Source organism: Jaculus jaculus, chromosome 8 (assembly GCF_020740685.1).
Source record: "Jaculus jaculus isolate mJacJac1 chromosome 8, mJacJac1.mat.Y.cur, whole genome shotgun sequence".
Lineage (NCBI taxonomy): Eukaryota > Metazoa > Chordata > Mammalia > Rodentia > Dipodidae > Jaculus > Jaculus jaculus.
Window position 1 is genome coordinate 48,343,489 of NC_059109.1, and position 24,700 is coordinate 48,368,188.

General features: G+C 36.7%; 1 protein-coding gene and 1 non-coding gene across 2 annotated transcripts in view; both read left to right on the forward strand.

Moving 5' to 3' along the window:
• Positions 1 to 24,700, forward strand: part of Dcdc1 (doublecortin domain containing 1) — a 485,885-nt gene that overhangs the window by 393,544 nt on the left and 67,641 nt on the right. The window contains exons 19-21 of the mRNA XM_004660718.2: positions 11,754 to 11,877; positions 15,947 to 16,119; positions 21,816 to 21,915. Coding sequence (XP_004660775.2) covers positions 11,754 to 11,877; positions 15,947 to 16,119; positions 21,816 to 21,915 — 397 coding nt within the window. The remainder of the gene's footprint in view (positions 1 to 11,753; positions 11,878 to 15,946; positions 16,120 to 21,815; positions 21,916 to 24,700) is intronic.
• On the forward strand, positions 6,314 to 6,420 carry LOC123463034. Its single transcript, XR_006638646.1, has one exon. It is a non-coding gene; the product is annotated as a U6 spliceosomal RNA (small nuclear RNA).

Genomic DNA, 24,700 nt, shown 5'->3' on the forward strand with positions numbered 1-24,700 from the left:
ATGTTTTCGTTGTATAGATCTTTCACTTCCTTGGTTAACGTTATTCCAAGGTATTTTTTTTGTTGTTGCTATTGAAAATGGGACTATTTCCCTTATTTCTCTCTCTGTATCTTTGTCATTTGCATATAGAAATGCTACTGATTGTTGTGCATTGATTTTGTATCCTGCTACTTTGCTATAGAAGTTAATCACCCTCAGGAGTTTTGGGATGGAGTCTCTTGGGTCTCTTAACATATACAATCATGTCATCAGTGAATAGAGCTAACTTAACTTCTTCCTTTCCAAATTATATCCCTTTTATTTCCTTCTCCTGTCTTATTGCTTGAGCTAGGACTTCCAGCACTATATTGAAAAGCAGAGGTGGGAGAAGACAACCCTGTCTTGTTCCTTATCTTAATGGGAATTCCTCCAGTCTCTCTCCATTAAGTAGTATTTGGGCCTTCGGAGCTTTGTATATTGCCTTTATTATGTTAAGATATGAACCAACCATGCCAATTCTCTCCAATGTTTTGATCATGAAGTGATGTTGTATCTTGTCAAAGGCCTTTTCTGCATCTATCAAAATGATCATGTGGTTTTTGTTTAACCTTATTTATGTGGCGTATTACATTGACAGATTTCCATATGTTGAACCAGCCCTGTGTTCCTGGGATGAATCCCACTTGGTCAAGGTGGATAACCCTATGTAGCAGCTACCTTCTCAGTGCTGGGACAAAACTCCTGACCAAAAGCAGCTTATGGAAGGAAAGGGCTTATTTTAGCTAGAAGGACATAGTCTGAGTGTGCTAACTAGCCCTGACAAGGGGAACTGGATTATAAGATGCTCAAAGACGGTCCCCAGTGACACACCTCCTCCAGGAATGCTTTACTTTCCAAGGGCTCCACCAGCTGAGTGATCAAGTATGAGGTTTGATCATATCCACATGAGTCTATGGGGAACATCTTACATTCAAAACATCACACTGTGCCTCTCTGGACTAGTGCAGCCCAAGACTCTCCCTTGAGCTTGTGGAATAGGGAGATCATGAACCCAAGTGAATTTGGTGAGGCACACCAACTAAAATCCACCTTGGGTCTCTCAGATCCACTTGTACCTCTAAAGATACTCAGGACACATATAATGAGATGGCATCAATCCTGCCTCAAGAGTGGAGGTGTCTTTTACTTCAGTGTTGTATCTGTTGTATTCTTCCAAAATGATTCAAACCAAACCTCGATCCTTACTCTTCGTCTTGTTCTCAGGACTCTAACGGATAGGTGTCAACTCCTTCCCCCTTCCTCCATTCTAAATGTATTCATGATCAGTACTCTGACAAGCCTGGGCTACTTTACTAAGGACTTTATCCTTGAGGGGTCCCAGGCCTTTAATATCATGACTGGATTGTATAGGCTGCACTTGCTCACTCCCTGGACACAGAAGCACTATGAGGTGCTTCTGACTTTTCCTGGGACTCTTCCCGTCACCCTCACTGTGCAGGAGCAGGTTTGGTTCATTTGCTAATCAAGAGTAATTTTCCAGTCAATAGACTGACTGCTTCACTGGGCTACTATTATGCTGGCATGAACTTCTCAAAATGGCCAGGTGATACCAAGCTTCACTAGATTAGTAGAAATTTAACTATATTCCTGGCAAGAAGTGCCCACAGCGAAAGTCAAATTCTAATTCAGCAAGGCCTGAGTATTTAGAAACAGGAGCATGAATTCTTCACTGGACAGCTGGAGGTGATGGCAAGAAGGGATAGCCTTCCTTCTTCTATTGGTGTACAAATCCCATATTCTAGTTACAAACCTAGCTATGCCTGGGTAACTGTATATCCTCACCCTTCAGGATGACATCCCAGATCTGCTTGTGTTCGCGCAAGCAGAAGCTTTACTTCACCCTAATGTTGTTTCTTCATTCTGTCAGGCCAGTGACTTCTGAATGACAATGTATGGTGTTAGGCAAGAGAACCTTGTGGTTCACTGCTACACCTCATCCTCCTTACTGTAAAACACATATCTTATGCTGAGGCAATAGCATGCTTGGATTTGGGTCAATGAATGTTTTGGCAGGAACACTGCAGGTATCCTGTCAATTTGGCTGCTGAGAGCCTCTCTGCAATAGGTGTTCACTGGTAAGCCTTTATGAATGTTCATTTCATAAGAAATAAAAGTCTATACATGTTTTATCCCCTCCCTCTAGGTCCATCAACACACTCCCCTCAAGATTCATGTCCCTTAACCATGCTTCTCCGTTTGGTTTCTTGGAGCCCTTCCTTATTGGGCCAAACTTCTAATCACTGCCTATGGATCAACATACATTCACACTCCTGTTCATATATTATCTACAAAGTGGATGCCCAAGTGCTTTAGTCACTGCTCAGCTATTTGGGATGAGTTCTTTTCACCCCTCTCCCTCACAAGCACACCCAGTGGGACTGTAATGTAGTGGCAGTGCTCTAAGCGGTGCTAGCATGTCACACTCGCTGTTTGGTAAGCCAGGCGTTTGGAACCAGCCTGGAGCATGGCGGTGTCTCAGTCGATTGTAGAAAACCCTCTTGGTGAAATCAGTGTAAGTTAAAGTAGAGGAATTAGTGCCTTCTGCATACACCTGAGCCTAATTGTAAATGTATAATTCCCTTTGTACCTTTGAGTGCTGGCATGTGTCCTGCCCTATGTCCTGGAGAAAGTGGTGATATCCACCCAGCCCATGATGGTTGTCCAGTTTTCTTTTTAAAGTATTTTTATTTATTACTTATTACTTGCAAGAGGAGAGAGAGAGGGGAGAAAGAAAGAGACAGAGAGGATGGACGGATGGAAGGAAGGAAGGAAAGAAGGAAGGAAGGAAGGAAGGAAGGAAGGAAGGAAGGAAGGAAGGAAGGAAAGAAAGAAGGAAGGAAAAAAAAAGAAGAAAGTGGAACGGTCTCCCATCACTGCAAACATGCAAAGAAGGCATGTGTCACTTTTTGCATCTGGCTTTATGTGGGTGCTGGGGAATCAAACCTGAGACTCCAGCCTTTGCAAACAAGTGTCTTCAACCATTGGGCATCTCTCCAGCCCAGATGTTCAGTTTTCATAGTTACTTCACAATGCCATTTTCAAGTTCTCAGTTTCAAAACTAGCTTTTCCCAAACAGCTGTTTTCCAATTCAGAGAGCACAGTCTTATTCAGGATCTTAGGGACTCCACTGTACTTCTAGGGTTAGCAGAGGTTGACATAACACCTTTCACCTCAGATGCCACCTGCCAGAGAACCTTGTACCGCAACTTAGACCTGTTTCATATTTTGGACTCCTGTTGAAGTTGGCAGTCTTCTGGGTTACCTGGAAAATTGGTCACAGCAGTATTTGGTTGCAGTCTAAACAACTCAAAAGTAAACATCCTTTACCACAGAATGACAGCCTGCATGCAACAGATCAATGGTCATCTATCTTCCTTCTATTATTGTGGGAGGCTCTGGAGTTTCAATGTATTTATTTTTCATTTCCTGGCATACATGAGGGAACTCACAATTTTGGCTACTAAATGAGAGAAAACCAAGAGAATCTTTATTGTTTGATGAAAATTCAATGAAGTTGAGTGTTTCAAGGAGAAAAATGTAATTTTTCAGACACTGGTACTCAGTTATGGTTTAAGAAATAACCTTTGTTACAAGGCATGTTAATGCATGACTGGTGTGTAATGATAGTGCTGAGGAAGGATTATGGGTTTGAGACCTGTCTGAGGCATACATCACATTCATGAGATCTAGCTCAGCCTAGGAACAACAAAACAAAGTAAAACAAATAAACTACCACCATCAACAAAACCCTTGATGATACAATAAGGCAGCTTCACTGGTGTTTCAGAGACAATGCCAACTAGAATTGGTTTAATAAAGAAGGAAAAAAGGAGGAGGTGAGTAGGAGATGAGACTTTTGAGGAATTGGCTATAAAGGGACACAAAGGGATAAGGCAATATTCATGGTACCTGTAGAGTTTAGAACATATTATTTCTAAAGACTGTCAAACATTATTCCAGCGGAATGATTCAGAAAGGAAGAAACATTACAGTAAGGACAGAAGCACAGCTCCTAGAGGGAAGAGGATACGGATCTGAATGCAGGTAGAAATAAATGCTGGTCTTCAGCAGATGGAGATGGAGAGAAAAACAGTAAGTTAGAAAGGTAAAGCCTTCAATAAAAGAGGAGAAAGGATACAGGAGAGCAATTATGTTCATTATCCACTCATCAGTTGAGGGACATCTAGGCTGGTTCCATTTCCCAGCTGTTATGTGGCACATTTATACAATGGAGTTCTACTCAGTGGTAAAGAAAAATGAAGTTACGAAATCTGCAGAAAAATGGATGGATCTGGAAAGGATTATACTAAGTGAAGTAACCCAGGCCCAGAAAGCCAAGTGCCACATGTTCTCCCTCATATGTGGATCCTAGCTACAGGTGATTGGGCTTCTGTGTGAGAAGGAAAATACTTAGTAGCAGAGGCCAGTAAGTTAAAAAGGAGATATAAAGGGAAGAGAAAGGAAGGTAAGAGGGTACTTAATAGGTTGGTATTGTATATATGTAAGTACAATGATTGAGATGGGGAGGTAATATGATAGAGAATGGAATGTCAAAGGGGAAAGTGGGGGGGGAGGGTATTACCATGGGATTTTTTTTTTTTTTTGAGAGTGACAGAGACAGAAAGAAAGACAGATAGAGGGAGAGAGAGAGAATGGGTGCGCCAGGGCTTCCAGCCTCTGCAAATGAACTCCAGACTCATGCGCCCCCTTGTGCATCTGGCTAATGTGGGACCTGGGGAACTGAGTCTTGAACCAGAGTCCTTAGGCTTCACAGGCAAGCACTTAACCGCTAAGCCATCTCTCCAGCCCCCATGGGATTTTTTTTTTTATAATCATGGAAAATGTTAATAAAAATTAAATTAATTAAAAAACCCTTTTTTTAAAAAAAAAAGAAGAGCAATTATGAACTCAACAAAAAGACGTTATAGGTAGGTGCTATAGTTAATCAGTACATGTACTTCAAACAACCGGGAATCTCTAAATGTGGATGAAATAATAAGAAATGCCCTTGAGGAGTATGCATAAGAGCTTTCCAATGTCTGGGCCCAGAGTAACTTGACATGTGGAGGATGAAAGTACCACAAAAGTATTTCAAAAGATATAGGTTCTTGGAGAAGGTCAGGTATCCAATAAAATAACATGATAAGATAAAATAAAAATAAAACATCAAATAAAGTAAAGTACATAAAATAAAATAGATATAACCTACATACACGTGGTTCCATTTCTTTCACCTACAACATCAGGAGCTTACCACCTCCTAAAGTTCCATAACATCTTGTGAGGGTCTGAATCAGATGCCCCCCACAAACTTGTGTGTTCTGAATGCTCAGTCCCCAGCTGAAGGTAATTTGGGAATCGGAGCCTGGCTAGGAGACGTGCTGTTGGCTCTTGAGTGTTACAGTCTCACTGTGGCAAGGGCATGATGTTCAGCCTCTGCTCTACTATCTTTCCCTTGCCACCATGGAGCTTTTTCTCAAGTCTGTAAGTCAAAATAAACAACTTTCCTCTCATCAGCTGTTTTTTGGTTGGGTGTTTTGTGCCAACAATGAGAAAATAACTAGAATATATTCTAATAGTTTAAATATGTTGTCTGAATTAATGTATTTTCCATTTTTCTTTAGAATTCAAGTTACTGGGTATTTACTGTTTTTAATAATTTATTTTAATTTACTTCAGAGAGAGAAAGCAGCAGATATAGAGAGAAGCAATGGGTGCTCAAGGGCCTTCAGCCACTGTAAGCAAACTCCACATGCATGTGCCACCTTGCTCATCTGGCTTGCATGGGTCCTGTGGAATTGAACCTGGGTCCTTTGACTTTGCAGGCAAATGCCTGAACCACTAAGCCATCCAGCCCTATTTACTATTGTTGTAATGTAACTAACACTCTAGAAGAAATAATGAAAATTTAAGACATATGCAAACCATTTCTCAGATATTCATGCATAGTCTCACTGAGAAAAGAAAGGAGATATAAGTCGGGGCTGTATTCTGCTGTTTCCCTGGTTACTGACTGCTCAGCTTCACTCCTCTTGGTGGAAAACAGCACCACCTCTTCGTGTCTGAGCCCCACAGGTTACCAGCAAGCTGTGGTAAACCTGGGCCTTTGAACATAATAAGGTAGATCACTACAGATAGTTTTGATGAACTCAAATGATCTTCAAAATTTATCAGGCTCCAGTGACCATCATATGTGTGAGGAAATTACAGATGATATACTGCTCTTGTGTTCTCATCTATAACAGTGATATATCATGTTAATAAATGGCCATCAGTGCTCGCTTCGGCAGCACATATACTAAAATTGGAACGATACAGAGAAGATTAGCATGGCCCCTGCGCAAGGATGACACACAAATTCGTGAAGCGTTCCATATTTTTCTGAAACGTTAATTTTGATATTTTGAGAGGCTTCTAAATGATGTTATACATTTCTTTTATTAACATATTAATTCCTGCTTAGATAATTGTCTTTTTTTTTTTTTTGAGGTAGGATCTCACTCTAGCTAGCGTAGGCTGACTTGGAATTCGCTATGTAGTCTCAGGGTGGCCTCAAACTCATGGCGATCCTCCTACCTCTGCTACCTCCCAAGTGCTGGGATTAAAGGCATGCACCACCATGCCTGGCTCACATTTGACATTTATGATAAAAAAAGACAAAGTATCTCTGAAAACTCAAAACATATGTACTGACTTTTACAACAATTCCTGCTTTTCTATACAATGTTAGATTCCTAAATGTCCAAGTTGAATAATATTACATACATTTCAACAAATTCTGTTGAAAACATAAAAGTTTTTTTGAGTTTTGATCATCAGGTTAAAAGACTACCTGCAACTTGGATTTTTGTAACATTTTATAGATCATATCAAAACTAAGTAATGATAAATAAGATGAAGGGGGAAGAAAATTGTTGAATTGTAAGTATGGATTTGATTAAAATCTATGCCTGTCCCTATTTTTTTTTACCTTTTAAACTAATTGTTATTTAAGTGGCTTACAACAATAAAAATTAACTTGTGACTATGAAAAAAAAAAATAAATGGCCATCATCTTGTTCCTAGGATCAGTATTACTTGGCTGTAGTGAATGTTCTCTTTACATATTATATTTTATTGGTTAATATTGATTAAGGAGCTCGTTATCTTTCATTATAAGTAAAATTACTATATCTCTTCTTAATATACTAGTGACTGACTTTATTGTGAAGTTCATTGCTTTATCATGAAATAATTTACCCAGGTTTCTCTTTGTGGTTTAGAATTTTTTAAAGTCTAATTTTCAGACACTCATGTAGCCATACATACTTGTTTCCTATTTTCATTTGTTTGAATTTTTTTTCCATGCTGCTACTCTAAATAGATGTCTATTTATAATGGGAAAGTGTATTTTTTTTTTTTTTTGTAGACAGCAGATGGATGAATCTTGTTTTCTGATCCAACCTGTTAACCCATATCTTTAGGCTGGGAGTTGAGTCCATTGTGTTCAGAGTCATAATTGAGAAATGTGAGTCAGACTCTGTCAAATTGAAGACTTTGTGGAGCGTGGTGTTTTCTTGATATTCAAAGGTTTTTATGTCTGTTCTAGTTTTGATTATTGCTTTTATCCTCCTGTAGCCTCTTGAGTATGTTTTCTCCTCTTCAGTGTGGAGTATTAAATACAATATTCATTGTAGGGCTGATTTAGTGCTCATATATTCATAAAGCTAGATTTTATCATGGAAAGTTTTTTTTCTTCTATTACAAGTGTAGTTCTATATTCATCATAGTAGTAAAGTAGAGTGTAGCATTATTTGAAATACTCTATTCCAAGCCCTTTTTGATTTTAGGGTTTCCATTGAAAAATCAGAGGTAATGATAATGGGCTTACCTTTGTAAGTAATGTACTATTATTTTTTTCCTTGAAGCTTTTAATACTTTTAGTTTTGTTTAATTTTTTAAATATAGTGTGGCATGATAAATTTCTTCTCTGGTCCTCGTTGGTGTTCTGTGTGCCTCCTGTACCTGGATAGGCCTCTCTTTTGTAAGTTTAGGAAAATTTTCTTCAATAACTTTATTGAAGATATTCTCTCTTCCTTTGGCCTATTGTTATTCCTCTTCTTATATGCCCATGATTAAATAGTTGGTATTTTAAGATTTCTGTTCTGTTCACACAACTTTTTAGAACTTTCTATTGATTTTTGAAATAGACTCCTGGTCTATTTCCTCTGTCTTGTCCTTTAGTCTCTGACATGATCTATTCTGTTGGGAGTCTTTGCTGGGAGCATTTTAAATGAGATATTTAATTTTTGTTTTTATTATATTTTTCTTCAGCATATCATCTTTTATGGAATTCTATTTTAATTTCCTAGTTTGACTTTCTTATTGTCTATTAGAACACATTCTTGCATCTGATCATGTCCTCTTTGAGTTTATTCCACTGACTTCTGAGTTTCTTTTACTGTTTATTCTCATTCATTTCATTCACCTTCTATGTATTAAATTTCTGTTTGGTTCTTGCTATGTGTTTACCAGTCTAGAATTGTTTTATTTTTAATTTATTTTTATTTTTATTTATTTATGAGACAGAGAGAAAGAGAGAAAGAGACACAGAGAGAGAATGAGCATACCAGGGCTTCTAGCCACTGCAAACAAACTCCAGATGCATGTACCACCTTGCACAACCTGCTTTACATGGGTAGTATGGAACTGAACCTGGGTTCTTAGGATTCCCTGACAAATGCCTTAACAACTAAACTAGCTCTCCAGCCCAAGGCTTATTTTTAAGTAGCTAGCTATTATATTGTTTTATTTCAAAAACATTTCTTTAACCATTGTACTAAGATTCTACTTTCTAAGATAGTTCTATTTAAGTATCATTTCCTTGCTCTTATTTTCCATGTCTCTTTATTGTAACTGGGACAAAATTCCTGACCAGAAGTAATTTAGGAAGAAAAGAATTTATTTCAGTTTATGTTTTGAAGGGAAATAGTCTGTTATGCTGGGAAAAGTATGGCATGTTGGTTGATCACATCTTAGCTAAAAGACAGAGGATAAACAGGAAGTTTGGGTGGGATCTAAAACCTCAAGGTCCATACCCATTGATGCATTTTTTCCCATATAAACTTCACATTAAAGGTTGTAAACCTTCTCAAACAATACCATCAGCTGGAAACCATGTGTTTAAATACATAGTCCAAACATATGTCCATACATAACATGGGAAACATGTTACATTTGACTACAATATTGTGCCCATGGTTCCTAAAGAGATATTACATGACCATCTCTACGATTCAAGTAGTCATATTTTTCATATCATTCTGCTGCATTTTATTCTCTTTCATTGAGAAGCTTAATAAAAGCAGTCATTGAGCCATTCCATAGGCTCAATTCTAATCTGCCTTGAAATTTTCTCTGCCCAATATATTAGTTGCTTACTTTTAAATTCAGCCTTCTTCATGTTCTTAAGACATAGACAGAATGTAGCCAGTTTCTTCACCAGAATGTTACATAAACTGCCTTTAGCCCAGTTCCTGATAGAATCTTTGCTCCCCTCTAAAAGTTCATGAGCTGAGCCTTCATTCTCCATTTTTCTCTCTGAATGGTGGTATTCTAAATTCCCATCAGAATGGTCCATGAAGCTTCTCTAGTCAAAAGTAAAAACTCTTCCACATTCCACCCACAAACCAATTTTAAAGTTCCATGAACCACATAGTTAAATTTATCACAGTAATGGCCCCACTTCTTGATACCAATTTTTCTTTTCTGTATTAGTTACATTGTTATTGCTGGGACAAAATATCTGACCAGAAGCAACTGTAGCAAGGACAAGATCTACTTCAGATTATTTTTCAAGGGGATATACTCTATTATGGTGAGGTAGGCATGGCAGACTAGTTCATCACATTGTAGCCAGGAGGCAGAGGATGAACAGGAACTGAGTCTGGGATATAAAATTTCAAGTCCACCAGTCCCCCAACCCCAGTGACCCACATTCTCCCACAAGGCTCTACCTTCTAAACATTCTGCAATAGTCCCAAACAGTGTCACCAGCTAAGGACCAAGTAATCAAATACACGAGCCTATGGGAGACATTTTATATTCAAACCACAATACCATAGAACAAATTTACATATTTAGAAAAATAAATTATTGTTGAGTGATTTTTTTTTTACTTTAGCTTATAATAAACAAGCACTTTACAATATAAATTTCCTTGGAATGTAACGTGAATACACTCTATATGTTTTCACATACATAATTTTCATAGCTTATTAAATGGCTATTAATCATGTTTTTTCTCTATCTAAAAAGGTAGTGTTACAAGAGAGACTTGTCATTCAAGTTTTAAAATCTAAACTTTCATTTATATATAAATTTATTCTATCATTTCCAACAATTTATGTGAACTTTTACCTTAAAAACTATATTGAAACTTACTTTTGCATATATAACAAATATTGCAAATATCATAGCAATTGTTAAGAAAGACATATTCTTTGTTATCAGGATAAATACATAGTCATAATTACATTTAGTAGTTGTAGTGATCAGATATGTTGATGGATTCATTAATTATTTTTCAAGACAGGGTTTGGCCTTGTCATAGTCCTGCCTCAGCCTCCTAAGTATTAGTATTGCAGGTGTGTGCCATCCTGCCCCATCTTTATCCATTACTTAAAGAAGATTACAGGATGAGTCTCGTATGTCACCTCAGGGGAGGAGAGAGAATACATAGAAAGGAAAAGACCTAGGACCTAGGAGCTCCATTGAGGTGGAGTCTCTGATGTTTCCATGCTATGTAAGTCCTCATTCTAAAGTTGAGGGAGCAGCATCTGAGGAGCAATTTTGACCTAGGAAGCCCCATAAAAGTGGCTGCTTTGGGGGTACCATGTTCTCATAAACAATCCCTCTCCATGCTCTGTAAGTGACTCCCATCCAATAAATTCACTGGTTCATTGAACTGCTATTGGTATAATCATTCTCTGGTCTGCTGCCTTTGCTCTGTTTGGGATGAAGATGTGTGCTTGTGTCTCGCTAGGGGAAAAGTTTACCACAATACTCTGGATTTGCCTAATCTGGTACTGCAAAAATATGTAGTACATGTATACATATATACACTCATAATTAAAAATTACTGGGTAGCTTGTAATCTGCTGGTCATATCATAATTTATCCTAGCACATGAATAGTAAACCATAGTAATTAGGCACATACTAATTTTCTTTGAATATTTAAGGATTTTGCTTGTGTTTTTCTATTTTAATGCTTGATGTGACTGTTATTACTGCTATTATAAGTGACTCTTATATTTTTCCCTTTGCCTCAAATTTCTCTGACATTGCCACTTTACCTTAATTTAAATATGTTTTTCTATTTTTTAAAAATTAATTCTTTTATTGGAAAATTACTTTCATTAATGTTTGTAAATAACAAATGATCAGGTTGAGGTTTTTAAATGAAACTATATCTTTGCCTAATACATAACAATGAATAAAAAATGGAATTAGGCCGGGTGTGGTGGTGCACGCCTTTAATCCCAGCACTTGGGAGGCAGAGGTAGGAGGATCACCATGAGTTCAAGGCCACCCTGAGACTACATAGTGAATTCCAGGTCAACCTGAGCTAAAGTGAGACCCTACCTTGAGAAACTAAAAATAAATAAATAAACTAAAAAATTGTAACCATACTCAACCTTGGTAAACTTTCTTTTGTCTTCTACTTTGTTTTAGGTGGGCAATAAAACATGAAGGGGTCAGAAAGCCAGGGCAGTGGAAAAACTCCAGAGTTGAAAATCCTCTGTGGAACAAGCTTGCTTACATGTGGCCAGTCCTCCCCAGTGGCGAACTTAACAAGGTTGTGTGGCTTAATATAAGAGTTTAGGTTTGATATGTTACGGTCCAATATTTGGCTCACTTTCTTAAAATGTTCATGAGATTCTTGAATTGCAATGAAAGAAACTTTCTAATCATATGGCTTACTAGAAAAAAATGTATTTAAGCTTTTCATTATATATACAAATTTATTTATTTATATAACCCATCCAATTTTACTTTATATATTTTAAAATGTGGTTCTTCGGCACACATATGTTCCAAATGGTGTGTCTCACTTGCAAATTCATACTTGTACTTTTATTGTGATAAACTCTGAATATTGTTCGAAGAGGATATTCAATAGATAAAGCAAACTTAACAGCCTACACAAAACAAAGTAAACCTCAGCATCAAATCCTCTTGCTGGAACTTCAGCTAGAGTGCCTGTGGAACAAGGTCCTACAGGGGCACACACACATGCATGTTAGCCTATGTAAATAAATGATCAAAATTTAAAGTTAGCAAATATATTTATTCTTCTCTGGAATAACCAAAAACATTAGAATCGTTAACTTCAATCATATTACTACTTATATAAGGTATTATTGCCATGAATTCAAGTCTGTTTTTTAAAAAAGTTTGAACAAGATACTAACATTGTTGTGTACAATCAGTATGGATTTTCACTTATCCTAAGAGTTTTGATTTTTTTCCTTATATCAGGCCCTCCAGGGTTACTTTCCTTCTGCTCTCTACACACTTCCCTTACTCACTACTAACAATGCTTTTAACTTTCTCTTTTCTAACATGCCTTTTCCCTCATTTGAATCATGTTGCAATCCAACAAAAATAATTTGGTCCTTACTTGTAAATTGAAGGACAAGAATGGAGGCATTAAATTAGCCAAAATCAGACTGATAGACTACATGTTTCAAAATGACCCAGCTTCAGTGTCATGCTAGTTCTTGAAATGCTTGAGGAAGTGAAGCAAGGTACTTCAATGAAATATGTCCTATTTAAACCAAATCTGTACCCCTATTTATGCTTATCTGTGCCCAGTACCATTTTCCCATAATTTCTTCTCTTGCCAAAAGATCCCCCCCCCCATGTATGATTAAATGAGGTGAACATTTTTGTTGAAAAGACTTTCTATATTAATCTGTGATTTGGGCATGTATTCATATTGGTAGATCCCGAATAGTTTGGGTACTGTATGTATTAATTTTATTCCAGATAGAATCACCAGCTTTAATATTTTATATTACTTATTTATTTTATTTGGGTAATACAAGGAGAACAATGAAAGAGACAGACACAGTCCCTTACTTAAGAAAGCTTACAATTTAAGAAGTAGTGTCTATGAGTAAAGGAGCTAGAAAATGAAGGTAAAATTAGTGAATAAGAGATCTATTAGGAACAAAAAAGAAACCGATAAAAACTTTGGTGTTCCAAATCAAAGCTAATTTTTGAATCATATGAAGTAAAATTAACCAGCCTGACTGACTGGGTTTGGAAACCAGGTCAAAATGCTGAATATAGGAAAGCAATCCTAATAAAACTATCATGAGATAGAATCTTATTCTGTTAATATCATGATAATAGCTTTCCAAAATACAACAAAGAATAAGAGAGGGCATAAGAAATGCAAACAATATGGAATTATCTTCACAGTATTTCAGACTGCATGATGAGAAAACCTGTTTACCTCTCAGTGGCAACAGCTGATCTGAGAGTTTATTTCATGTTGCCACTCTTTAGACATTATTCATCTGAAAGGCCAATTGACATTATTTTACCAACACACACAATTCTGCATACATATACCAGTATATATGTGTTTTGAAACATTTTAAAGCCTCATGAAAATAAACCCTGTAACCAAGTTCACTGAAACAATTTATAGGAATGGATGCTTGGGTCTTTTTTCACACTGTGTGTGAATGCAGAAGCTGCACTTCTAATATTCATAGATAAAGAGCAGTGGTTATTCATGTGCTAGGATAAAGTCATTAGAAAAAGTGAATTTGAATAAGCATGGGATTTTAGAAGGTATTACTGGATAATTATATTAATATTTCTAAATTAATAGGGCTGGGAAGATGACTCACCAGATAAAGTACTTCCAACATAAACATGAGTACAGGTGTCTCCCAAAGACTTAGGTGTTCTGAATGCTAGGTTCCCAGCTGATGAAGATTTGGAAATTAATGCCTACTGGAGGTGGGCTTATGGGTGTTATAGCCAGTTTCCCCTTGCCAGTGTTTGGCTCATTCTCCTGTTGCTGTTGTCCACCTGATGTTGGACAGGTGATATCCATCCACTGCTCATGCCATCATTTTCCCCTACCATGATGGAGCTTCCCCTTGAGTTTGTAAGCCAAAAGAAACCTTGTTTTCTTTCCCACAAACTGTTCTTGTTCAGACGATTTCTTCCAGTAATGCAAACCTCACTGTAACCCTTAAGAATGCCTTTATAACTCCTTAATTTTTTTTGACAGAAGGGAGAGTTTGGGTTTCTGTCATCCCAACACATTTTGACATACCCATGAGCAAAGATGAAGCAAGGTGTGGTGGCACATGCCTGTAATTCTATCACTGAGAGGCTGAGCTGTCATGGGTGCAGGGATGGACTTGCATGTGTTCAAGACCAGTATATTGTACTACATAGCAAGATACTGGAAAACAAACAAACAAGCAAAATAGCAGCATCATGAGTAGGGGTCTACCAATCTGAGTCTGTTTATAATCTTTTGAGAATGTGTTCTATAGTGGTAGACAAACTGCAATACTGAAGAGAGGAGAATACACAGAAACCAAATAAAATTATATTTCTCGGGACTTTCATTGCAGGTTAGTGGGAGATGATTCCAGGACAGTTGTTTTGTGCAGCAGGGAGAAAAAAAGAGGGAATGTGGGAAGAATTTGGTCTGTGCCTAATGCCATCCACCTTTGATCAACATTTGATTCATCTAATCTTCTTCTACAAGGGTTTCTCTGTGAATATTTGTCCTCTGGGAGCTGTTATGGTTTTCCTTAATCATTTAAGCAACATGGCCTATTAATATCCAAACCTGACACACACTTCTACCAATCTCGTGTTGTACTAATGAAGGCTTCAGGGCTATTATGTGGTTTTATTGAATTAGAGTCTTCTCTTAGTTCCCATAATGCTCCATAGTCTATGCCTCATACTTCCATCCACTACTGTGATTGACAGCTAACTTTTCCTAGGTAAGTTCCTGAAGTTGTCAAAAGTAAAATTGTATATGAATTCCATGGGGGAGAGTATCCTGTTTAGTTCACATTTTTATTTCCAGTGTCAAGTACTGTGAAATATAATAAACCATCAATAAAGAATTTGGAAAATATGCAAATTAATAATATAAGTAAATATGTGGATGAATTGATACAAAGTCACCTAGTAAAAGCACAGTCTGCTTTGCCAATTAGATATAGCTTAACATGATTTTACTTCAGGCTGTTGAACTACCCCCTTTTCACACATGTTTTCCTTCATATTGACTTAAAAACTCCATATGTGAGGAAAAATAAGTCTCCAAGTTAATTCAGTTCTATTTTTCTAGGATATTTTTCTCAAAGGCAATAAATAATCTACAACTTGGATAATTCAAAAAATTTTAAAGTTAAAAATTTTAAAATCACTGAGTTTCTTCTATATGCAAATAAAACTGATTAGAATTGTTAGGAACAGCTTAGATGCTCAATACATTTTTTTTTTTCCTGAAAGAATGAAAGATCAGGGTGGAGAGATGGTTTAGCAGTTAAGGTGTTTGCCTCCAAAGCCAAAGTATCCTGGTTAGATTTCCAGGACCCATGTAAGCCAGATGCACAAGAGGACCCATACATCTGGAGTTTGTTTGCAGTGGCTGGAGGCTCTGGCATGTCCATTCTCTCTCTCTCTCTCTCTCTCTCTCTCTCTCTCTCTCTCTCTCTCTCTCTCTCTGTCTCTGTCTCTTTTTCTCTCATAAATAAATAAATAATATATTAAAAATTTTTTAAAGAATGAAAGATCAAAGGTACAAGGAGTACATTTTTAATATAGAAATAGATCATTATTTATTGTTATTTTTGTCTAACTTCTTTTTGAAGGAGTTTGATTGGCCTATAGAAGGGCTGCTTGTGCCAAACAGTCCACCCCTAAAGAAACCCTTTTTTAAGTCACTGGAGCAGCACATCCCTTTAAGACTCAGAGTTTTGAAGAATGGAGATAAGAGTAAAAGCAAACCCCTTGTGATTGGCACCTCACCTGGATGGAAAACACAGTAAGCAACCTGTTCATACTTATCCATAAATTTACTTTCTTCTTCATTTGATTTTTTCTGGGGAAATATATATAGTTATTTAGAAATAATATCCTCTTACTGGCATTTGAAGATGAAAAATACATGCAAAAATTCATTCAGTTTTTATGTTAGGAACTTAATTTGACCTTGTTCTTTTAGACTAAGCATTGGACAACATAATTTGTTAAAAATGAGTAGCTGTGACTATTAAGATTCTGTGATCAACATATATTTTGACCTAGCATTTTTATTTGTACATTAATAGTGCATATTGAAATAACTTTGCTCATACATTTCTTCTTAAATATGTTTAAAATTCTTTATTATAAATAATTATTCTTATATCTTTGGAATATTTACAGATCAATTATATTTCTCAGAAGCTCTTCCTAGGCAAGTGTTGATCTATACTCTAAGCTCATCTTACTACGGAAACAAGATCTTCCCAAACAGCCAATATTTTTCTAACTCGGGAGAAAAACCACCTGCTGTATTTTTATTACATTTTATGACAAAAGGAATCAGAGATGATGAAAAGCTTTGATGTAAAGAATGAGTTAGACACATTGTTTCTCATATAATTACCAGCAATATTACCTCTTGACCTTTCTGTAGAGATATTTAGGATATCTGAAGCTGCTGACAATAGTTTTATGTCACTTTCTTCACATTGATTAAATATACTTCATACATCACTGAACAATGAGTAGCATTCAGATTGGCTGTCCACTGAACTGCCTGTAAAGATGATAAAGTAAAAAAATTAATCTTCAAAGTAAAGTCAAGCCTGAAATTGAAATCTTTGACGCATACATTTCATAATTAGCTCATTCTGCTGGATGTAAAATGTGAGGATAATGTCCTTAAGGAAGTATATGACTTTTTTTCTAAACACCCAAAGTTAGCACATAATTTCTGTTCCTTCCTACATTTACTTCTCTCTTCTTATTCTGTATCTTTAGTTGTGATTCTAAATCATTTGAGGATAATGTCTTATAAAATTAGTGTTGTAAGATACCTGATGCAGTCAAGGAATTCAAACACATTTTGAGAGATTGGAAAATTTTAACTAGTCTGGCAGAGAGTATGCAAAGCTGTTTATTGCCTGAACATTGTCTTTGTGAAACAGTGTGTCCCAGTTCTCAAGTGTTCAGGTATCAGAGAGCTGTGTTGTTCACCACATGAATTAATAACTCTCTAATTAAAATATGCTAGCATTCACTTGACACTGAAATCTCTACTAAATGTTACTTAATTTTTCTTTGTTAACTCAGAAGTATGGTACAGGGTCACCAATAGCAACCCCCCAGTTGTTATATAAGAGCTAGTTAACTACAGGTTTTGGTAGGAAGGTTTGGCTAACAGGAGGGATTGGATGTGTTGTTTGCCTCCTGAAAGGTTAGTTTACATGGTCTGTGTAATAGCATCCCTTAGTTTGGTGAGTTAGAAACCCTGCTAAACTATTGTTAGTAGATCTATGCTAGATAGCTTCCAAAAGAAATAGATTTCATTGAAATATATGAGTGCATTACTTAGATTAACCTTAAGCTTATTTATAAAAGGAGATTTTGACTATTTGTGAGTTTACAAACAAAATGATGCAAAAATAATGACATTTTAAATCCACTTACTAAAATCTCAATCTAGAAACATGTTTTCCTTCAGATATTTAAAAATGCTCTGTAGACAGTTCGAAGGGATTCTGTTCTTGTTTCCTCCATTTACAAAGCCAGAGAAACATGAAACAATTTTATTACTTAGTTGATTGTTACTGTTAGTGAATTACTAGAACTTGGTTGTCATAAAAATAGCTGTTAAGTCCATATAAGTGAAGAAAATTTTATCAAAGAAAATTTTATTTTTCAGAATGATAAGTTAAATGAGAAAATTTTATGAGTGACATTGTAAAGAATTATAACACAAAGCTCTAAAGTAAACTTCACATGTTAGATAATTTCAACACACATTATTAATTTTCAACATTCATTAGCAACATGTTTCCTAGATTTACTCAAATTCTTAATGTACCTCTTAAAGCCCTTTATGACCTATCCATATGTATTTCTCTCAGTATATATCTTAACATCTCCCCTTTGTCATTCTCAAACCTGCTTCCCTACACTTCCCCCCAACCCAGACCCATCTTCTTAATAAGAAAGGTCTATTGAGAGAGAGTTTGGAATTCCTTTCTAGATAAATGTCCTCAAGCATCACACATTTCTTCTCATAAGTTAGATGTAACTACCGTGTGTTCTACTGCTACAACTGTTCTAGGCTTTCTCCCAATGTTTCACCTGCCTCTCTGTCTCATGGTTATCTGCTTATGTTCCCATCTATGAGAAGGAGAATGGGATGGTGTGCTATTCATCTGAACCTGTGCTGTTTACTATGGTATAGCCATGGGACTATGACCTGGCAAATCAAAGACTAAGGAATGAGTCAATTTAACCACATAATTAAAGACCGATAGCAGAGCTTATTGAATGAATTAATGAATCAATCAACCAATCACTCAATGGTGGACTGCATTTGACACAGAGACTGTAAAACTGCATAGAAGTTTCCTAATTTGAACATTTGAATGAATATTTATTCCAATTAAGCTTCATTTTCATGACCATCATCATGTGAAAATGTCTAGGTTTGGGTTCACAACAGAACCATCATATGAATGAGACTATAGACAAAATGAATATAATCATTGAAGTTTTTCAAAGTTGACAAATTTATATCTCAGAGTATTCAACATTATGGAAGAGGGATCAGCATATTGCAAGTATTTCCTTATATCAATTACTCATAGTATACATGTTTATATAATAATATTTTATAACTTAATATGTAGTATGATGTTTAATAATTTGTTGTTTTTGAAATTCTATTATTTTAAATGAAGTTTGGTTATTTGGGGAAGAATCTTGTTAAATTAAAAATCACATATTTTTATGTACTAAAACATGCTGAGAGCTAATCTAGAATGTATGGCAATATACACATGTCTTGGATTATTTGTTTCAGAAATGTTGACACTGAAAGGAAAGAGGAAAGCTGTGTTACTAAATATTGTGGAACAGAAGTAAACCAGAATGAATTTCACTGTCTTTTGGAGAGGTAAATATTATATATTCTAAATTCAAGGGTAGTTTGCATTTGAATGCCTTAATTATTATGTATAACAGATATCACATATTTTAATCTGGTATATATTTAAACTCTGATATAAGCTCAATGGTAATTTGTGAAAAAAATTTCCCAAATTCATGATATGGGAATTTCCCTAGCTTTCTGAACTATCAACACTATAAATAGAAATTAGTCTCATTTAAAAGTATTTTTTTACAATGTTACGCCTTTCTTGGCTTATATTTGCTTGAATGTGCATGTGGAAGACACAGGTCCTTCTTTGCCTAGCTGCCTATTCCTCCCAGGAATGCTGTGGGCTGTGTGAGTTCCTGGGAACCAGCCTTACCTAACTTTCCTCCTCCACCCCAGCTCTAAGGAGAAAATTCAAAGATAAGATATTTTTTTCTGAACTATATAACTCTGAACCATACATATAGATACCAGTGTTAGCACCTTATTTTTGTGAGGTCTGTGCCTTCACCTAACAGCAAATCTGGATAGCCTGCACAGCCACTTGGCCTTTGTTTTCTTGCATCCTAGGTCTGATGGCTTATCATTCTACAGTGTTGCTCAGGAAACCATATGACTCAGTAAAAGACATGCAGAGATCTAGGTCTGGGTTTCAGATCTCTTATTTACTAGCTGTGATTATGGACAAGGAATTTATCATCTGGTCTGTTTCTTCCTCAATAAAATAGGCTACTCTGACATCCTACAAGAATTAAATGAGTAAACATGACAGAATTTAATTATTGGTCCATTTTAATGTTTTTATGTGCCATGCATTTTGCAGATATTAATACATTGTTTTGTCCTAGGAGATGTTCTACTATACTCATCTAATTGTATGTTATATTGGTGTTACCTGCTACTTCTTGTAAAGTTGTAGGCAACCTAGAGTGCAGAATGACCCCTAATTTAGAATAGAAGGTAATAGAATTTATTGTAATGCCAGCCTTGTTAATTGGCAGAAAGGCTTCCTGCAAAAATCATGCCTTTCTTTTACTGACAGGGCATATGAAACTCTGAGAAGCTTAGTAACTTTTCCACAGTTACAAAGCTGGAATCTAAAAGGGCTACAACTTGAATCAATATAATCTGAAAGTAGAATACACAATACTTATAAAACACTTTTCTCCTCATTTATGCTGGCTAGCCTGACAGCTAGTGACAACAATTAAATACACAGGACACTGATGTTCTGCATTCAATCCAGGATTCAAAATCTGGTTTAAGAAAGATTTACCAGACACCCACTCCGTTATGTCACCCAGTTATCCTAACACAGACTACTCCCACAGGTTAAACCTTTACTGGAGGAAAATGTGGTAACTCAGGCCATGCTATCATTGCTTGGGTCTACAAGGATTATCAATCTCATGAAATTAAAAGGGATTGGGCTGGGTCTTTGGGTATTATCCAAACAGAAGTGGGAGGTCTTGAGACTGGGGCTAGATTCTCTTTCAATCCCTCCCACTCCTATCCCATCCCTTTAGCAGCATGTGCATGTGTCTTTCCCCACATTCTAGCCATAAATAATAATAGCATTCATCTGACCTGATACCTCCCGCGGCCTCCTGCTCTTCATGAGCCATAAGCCAGGTTTGCTCTTCTGGAATCCTGAGTGCATTCAAATTGGTCCTCCTCCTCTTTTCTGGCTTCACCAATCAAAATCCTTTTCTTGTTCATACACTCAACTCAAACCATTATATATAACCATTAAATATAAACCATTATATAACCATTCTTGATAATGTCCAATCCATCCTTTAGGGCCTGACTCAAATGTCATTTCCTGAGACAAATCTCTCATGAGGATGAATCCATTGTTTTCCTTTTGTTGCTCCAGCATGCTGCCCAGTGCTTACAACATCACCTGTAATATCATTCTACTAGTCAGTTGGCCACCTGTCTTTACCCCTGATGACATAGGTGGCTCCTGGGGGAGTAGACAGACTCAGTCATTTATCTAAACACCCACAAAATATTGTTTGAAAAGGGGGGGAATATTAATGTTTAGTACCTAAGCAGGCCAAAAAAATTATTTCAAAGGGAATTAAATGTATGTAGACATCATTTATGGTAGAGGAACTGCTCAGTGGCAGACATGTGGCATTGGTGACTTTGGAGAATGTGCTAAACTTAACAGAAAAGGCCAAGGGCTGTGCTGTAGGCAGAAGGAAGAGCATGCATGAAAGGCACACAGAAAGATGTGGGTCATGCAGAGGAATGAGTCAGTAACACTGCCTCCTACTGGCTGATCAAGCCTGGTGCTGAGCTGAGGACAGTTCTTCAGTATCCAGTCCTCACAGCCACCTCAAAGGGGAAGGCATTCATTCTTAGAGAGGTTAATCTTTCCAATTGCCAAAAATTAGAGGTGGGAGTGAGAAGTAAAAGAGCCCAGTTGCTCTAGGGCCCAGTTCTTGATTCCTTTCCCCAGCTCTGCAGAAAACATTGTCATTAATGGCCCAGGCCTTGGTTTCTTTTATTTGATTTTCTTACTGCTGGAAATTTTCTGTATGCAAGATTGATTTTTATGTCTCTTATTATAGGTGCACTGAAATTTTAAATTTACCTTGTGCAGCTAGGAGATTGTTCAATGAAAAAGGGAAGGAAATCTTTGACCTGAAGGACCTGCAAAGAGATGAACTGGTAACCACAGGGAGTTGAAACTAGAAATATTAATATCTGAATACAACCCAAGGAAAAGTGCCCTAAGTAGAAAAATGTAGATTCATGACATTTTTCTTTTCTGTCATTATTATCCTAGCTTAGCAACCAGCAGAAAGCAATACTAATAACTCACATGACTGAAATATTCCTTTGAATCAGGCCTGGTTTACAGGGCTGAACAAGAGGTATATAATGTTTGTCATGACCCTTTGAGATGGATACTTTTATCCTCTCACTCTACAACCAAAAAAAAAAAAAAAAAAAGAAAGAAAGAAATTGAAGAAGGCAGTTATTCACTGTTGTGATTTCTGCCTCTGCCTTTAAAAGAGGTTCTCCACTCTTCTTGAGGCTTACACAATATAGTTCTTTAGTGGTTTCCTACTAAATAAAAAATGTTACCTTTTCAGGAAAAACATTGTATCTTTTTACATAGACCACTTAATGGCTACAGAAAGCTTCAGTGGCCCAACTTCCAAATTACAAAGATGTCTATGACACCATCCTGGGCTATGTAGTGAGATATTATCTAAAAAAATGAAACGACAACAACAAAGACCCTCTAGTGACACACTGAGACAGGTTCCTAAAGTCAAGTGCTGGCAGTCAGTTGTAGACACTGTGCACGGATGGACAGACCATGTTCTTGGACACCAGTAGACATTAGTTTGCCTCTTAATGATATCACTTCCAAGGTTTTTTTGTTTGTTTGTTTATTGTGCTATTCTGATTATTCACTGTGGCTTTATGCCCCAGACAGTATTTAGCATATTTATTTATTATATAAATATATGTATATATTTATTTAAAGTAGAATAAATTAGTGTGAAGTAATAAGGGGGCACTAGGGCAAAGGGACTGTGAAGATAAAGGATAAAATGGTGTCAGAGAGCTTCTTTATTGACTGAGACTTAAACCGCCACTCTCTCTCTGAGCATGGACATTGAGACAGGAACAGCTGTGAGAGGCTAGGTGTTCATGAGAACAAGAAACAACATTCAAGGGGATATATATATATATATATTTGACGACTTCTATATTTACAGACAACAAACCATGATATTTCCTTCCCACTTTTTCCTTCACAACTCTGCTCTCCATCATACCCCCTTCCTCCCTCCATTAGTATCTATTTTAATTTGATGTCATCATCTTTTTCTCTTATTATGAGGGTCTTGTGTGGGTATTGCTAGGCACTGTGAGGTCTTGGATATCGAGGCCAGTTTCTGTCTGGACAGTTGTATGTAAGGAGTGGTACCCTTCCTTTGGCTCTTACATTCTTTCCACCACCTATTCTGCAATGGACGCAGAGCCTTGGAGGGTGTGAGATGTTTCAGGGCTGGACACTTCATCCCTTATTCTCAGCACTATGTTGCTTTTTGGGTCATCCCAGTGGTCATTGACTTCTGAAAAGAGAAGCTTCTCTAACCAGAAGTGAGATTAGCATTAATATGTGAATATAAACATTAAGTGTAGTGCTTTCAGGGCAATTTGGGGAGAGTTATATATGTATTTATCCAGACAAGAACAGGCTTTATACAACTAAGGCTCATGACCTTCTCTGCTATAGGCGTTTGATTAGGTTTTCAGAACCAGGCATGTATTCCCTCCCATAGAGCACGCTTCCAGTCCAATTAGAGAGCAGTTGTTTTCCCCCAGAGGAGACATGCCACTATTGCACTTGTTCAGTCATTTGACCTGTCTGGCCAAACTTAAGGCTTCCAGTGTCCACTGTTTTCATGGATGATGACTTCTGGGGAAATATATTTTAATGAAATATGCCCCTGGATCCTCATGTTAAGAATATTTGTAATGATGAGTATGTAATGATCAGGAAAGGAGATGTTGGGTTCTCCTTTCATCATACTGAGTCTTTGTTAATGTAATGCTACTTTTCTTTTTATCATCTTTAAAGGGACTTGAGACAGATGTAGCACATGCCTGGAATCCCAGCACTCAAGAATCTGAAGTGAGAGCATCACAAGTTCAGGGCTAGCCTGGGTTGGAGGGAGGGGGAAAGAAAGAGGGAGAAAAAGGAAGAAAGAAAGAGAGAGAATGGGATAGAGAGCTTTTGTTTAAGGGAAATTAAGAAGTGTGTATAAGAAAAATTTTAAAAAAAGGAAAAAAATCATCCATAATCTCATCATCCAGAAATGTCCACATTAATATTTTGGTAATTATACTACAAGTTCATTTATAACAGAGGTCTTAACTTTGTTTTCTGTGAAAGGGAAGATAGTGATATCATAGATTTTGTGGACTGTGTGGTCGGTAGTGAAACATCATTTTTGCTACTATAGCATGAAAGTAGCCATGAACTGCATGTAAATGAATTCACATAGTCCTGTTCCAATAAATCTTTATTTACAGAAATAAGCAGATGCTCAGAAATGGGCTGCAGTCACAGTTTACCAACCTCTGATTATACCTTCATTTCAGTCCTCACTTTTTTGGCTTCTTTCCCCACTTTGTTAAAAAAAAAAATTAAACTTTGCTTAATTTTTAAATGATAACAGACTACAGTGTTACTGGTGATCTCTGCATATTTTTAGGTTCTTGGTGCCTTGTTCAAAACATTGAGGCGCACACACACACACACACACACACACACACACACACACACGCACACGCATGCGCACGTGCATCTAGGAAAAGAAGGAGTTCTTTGCTCAGAGGCACGATTTAGATGGTTGTCCATTTTGATTGACAGACTTGAGTTAAAAAAGCTTGACTGCACATGTCCCTTCCTATGTTGCATCTGGTTTTA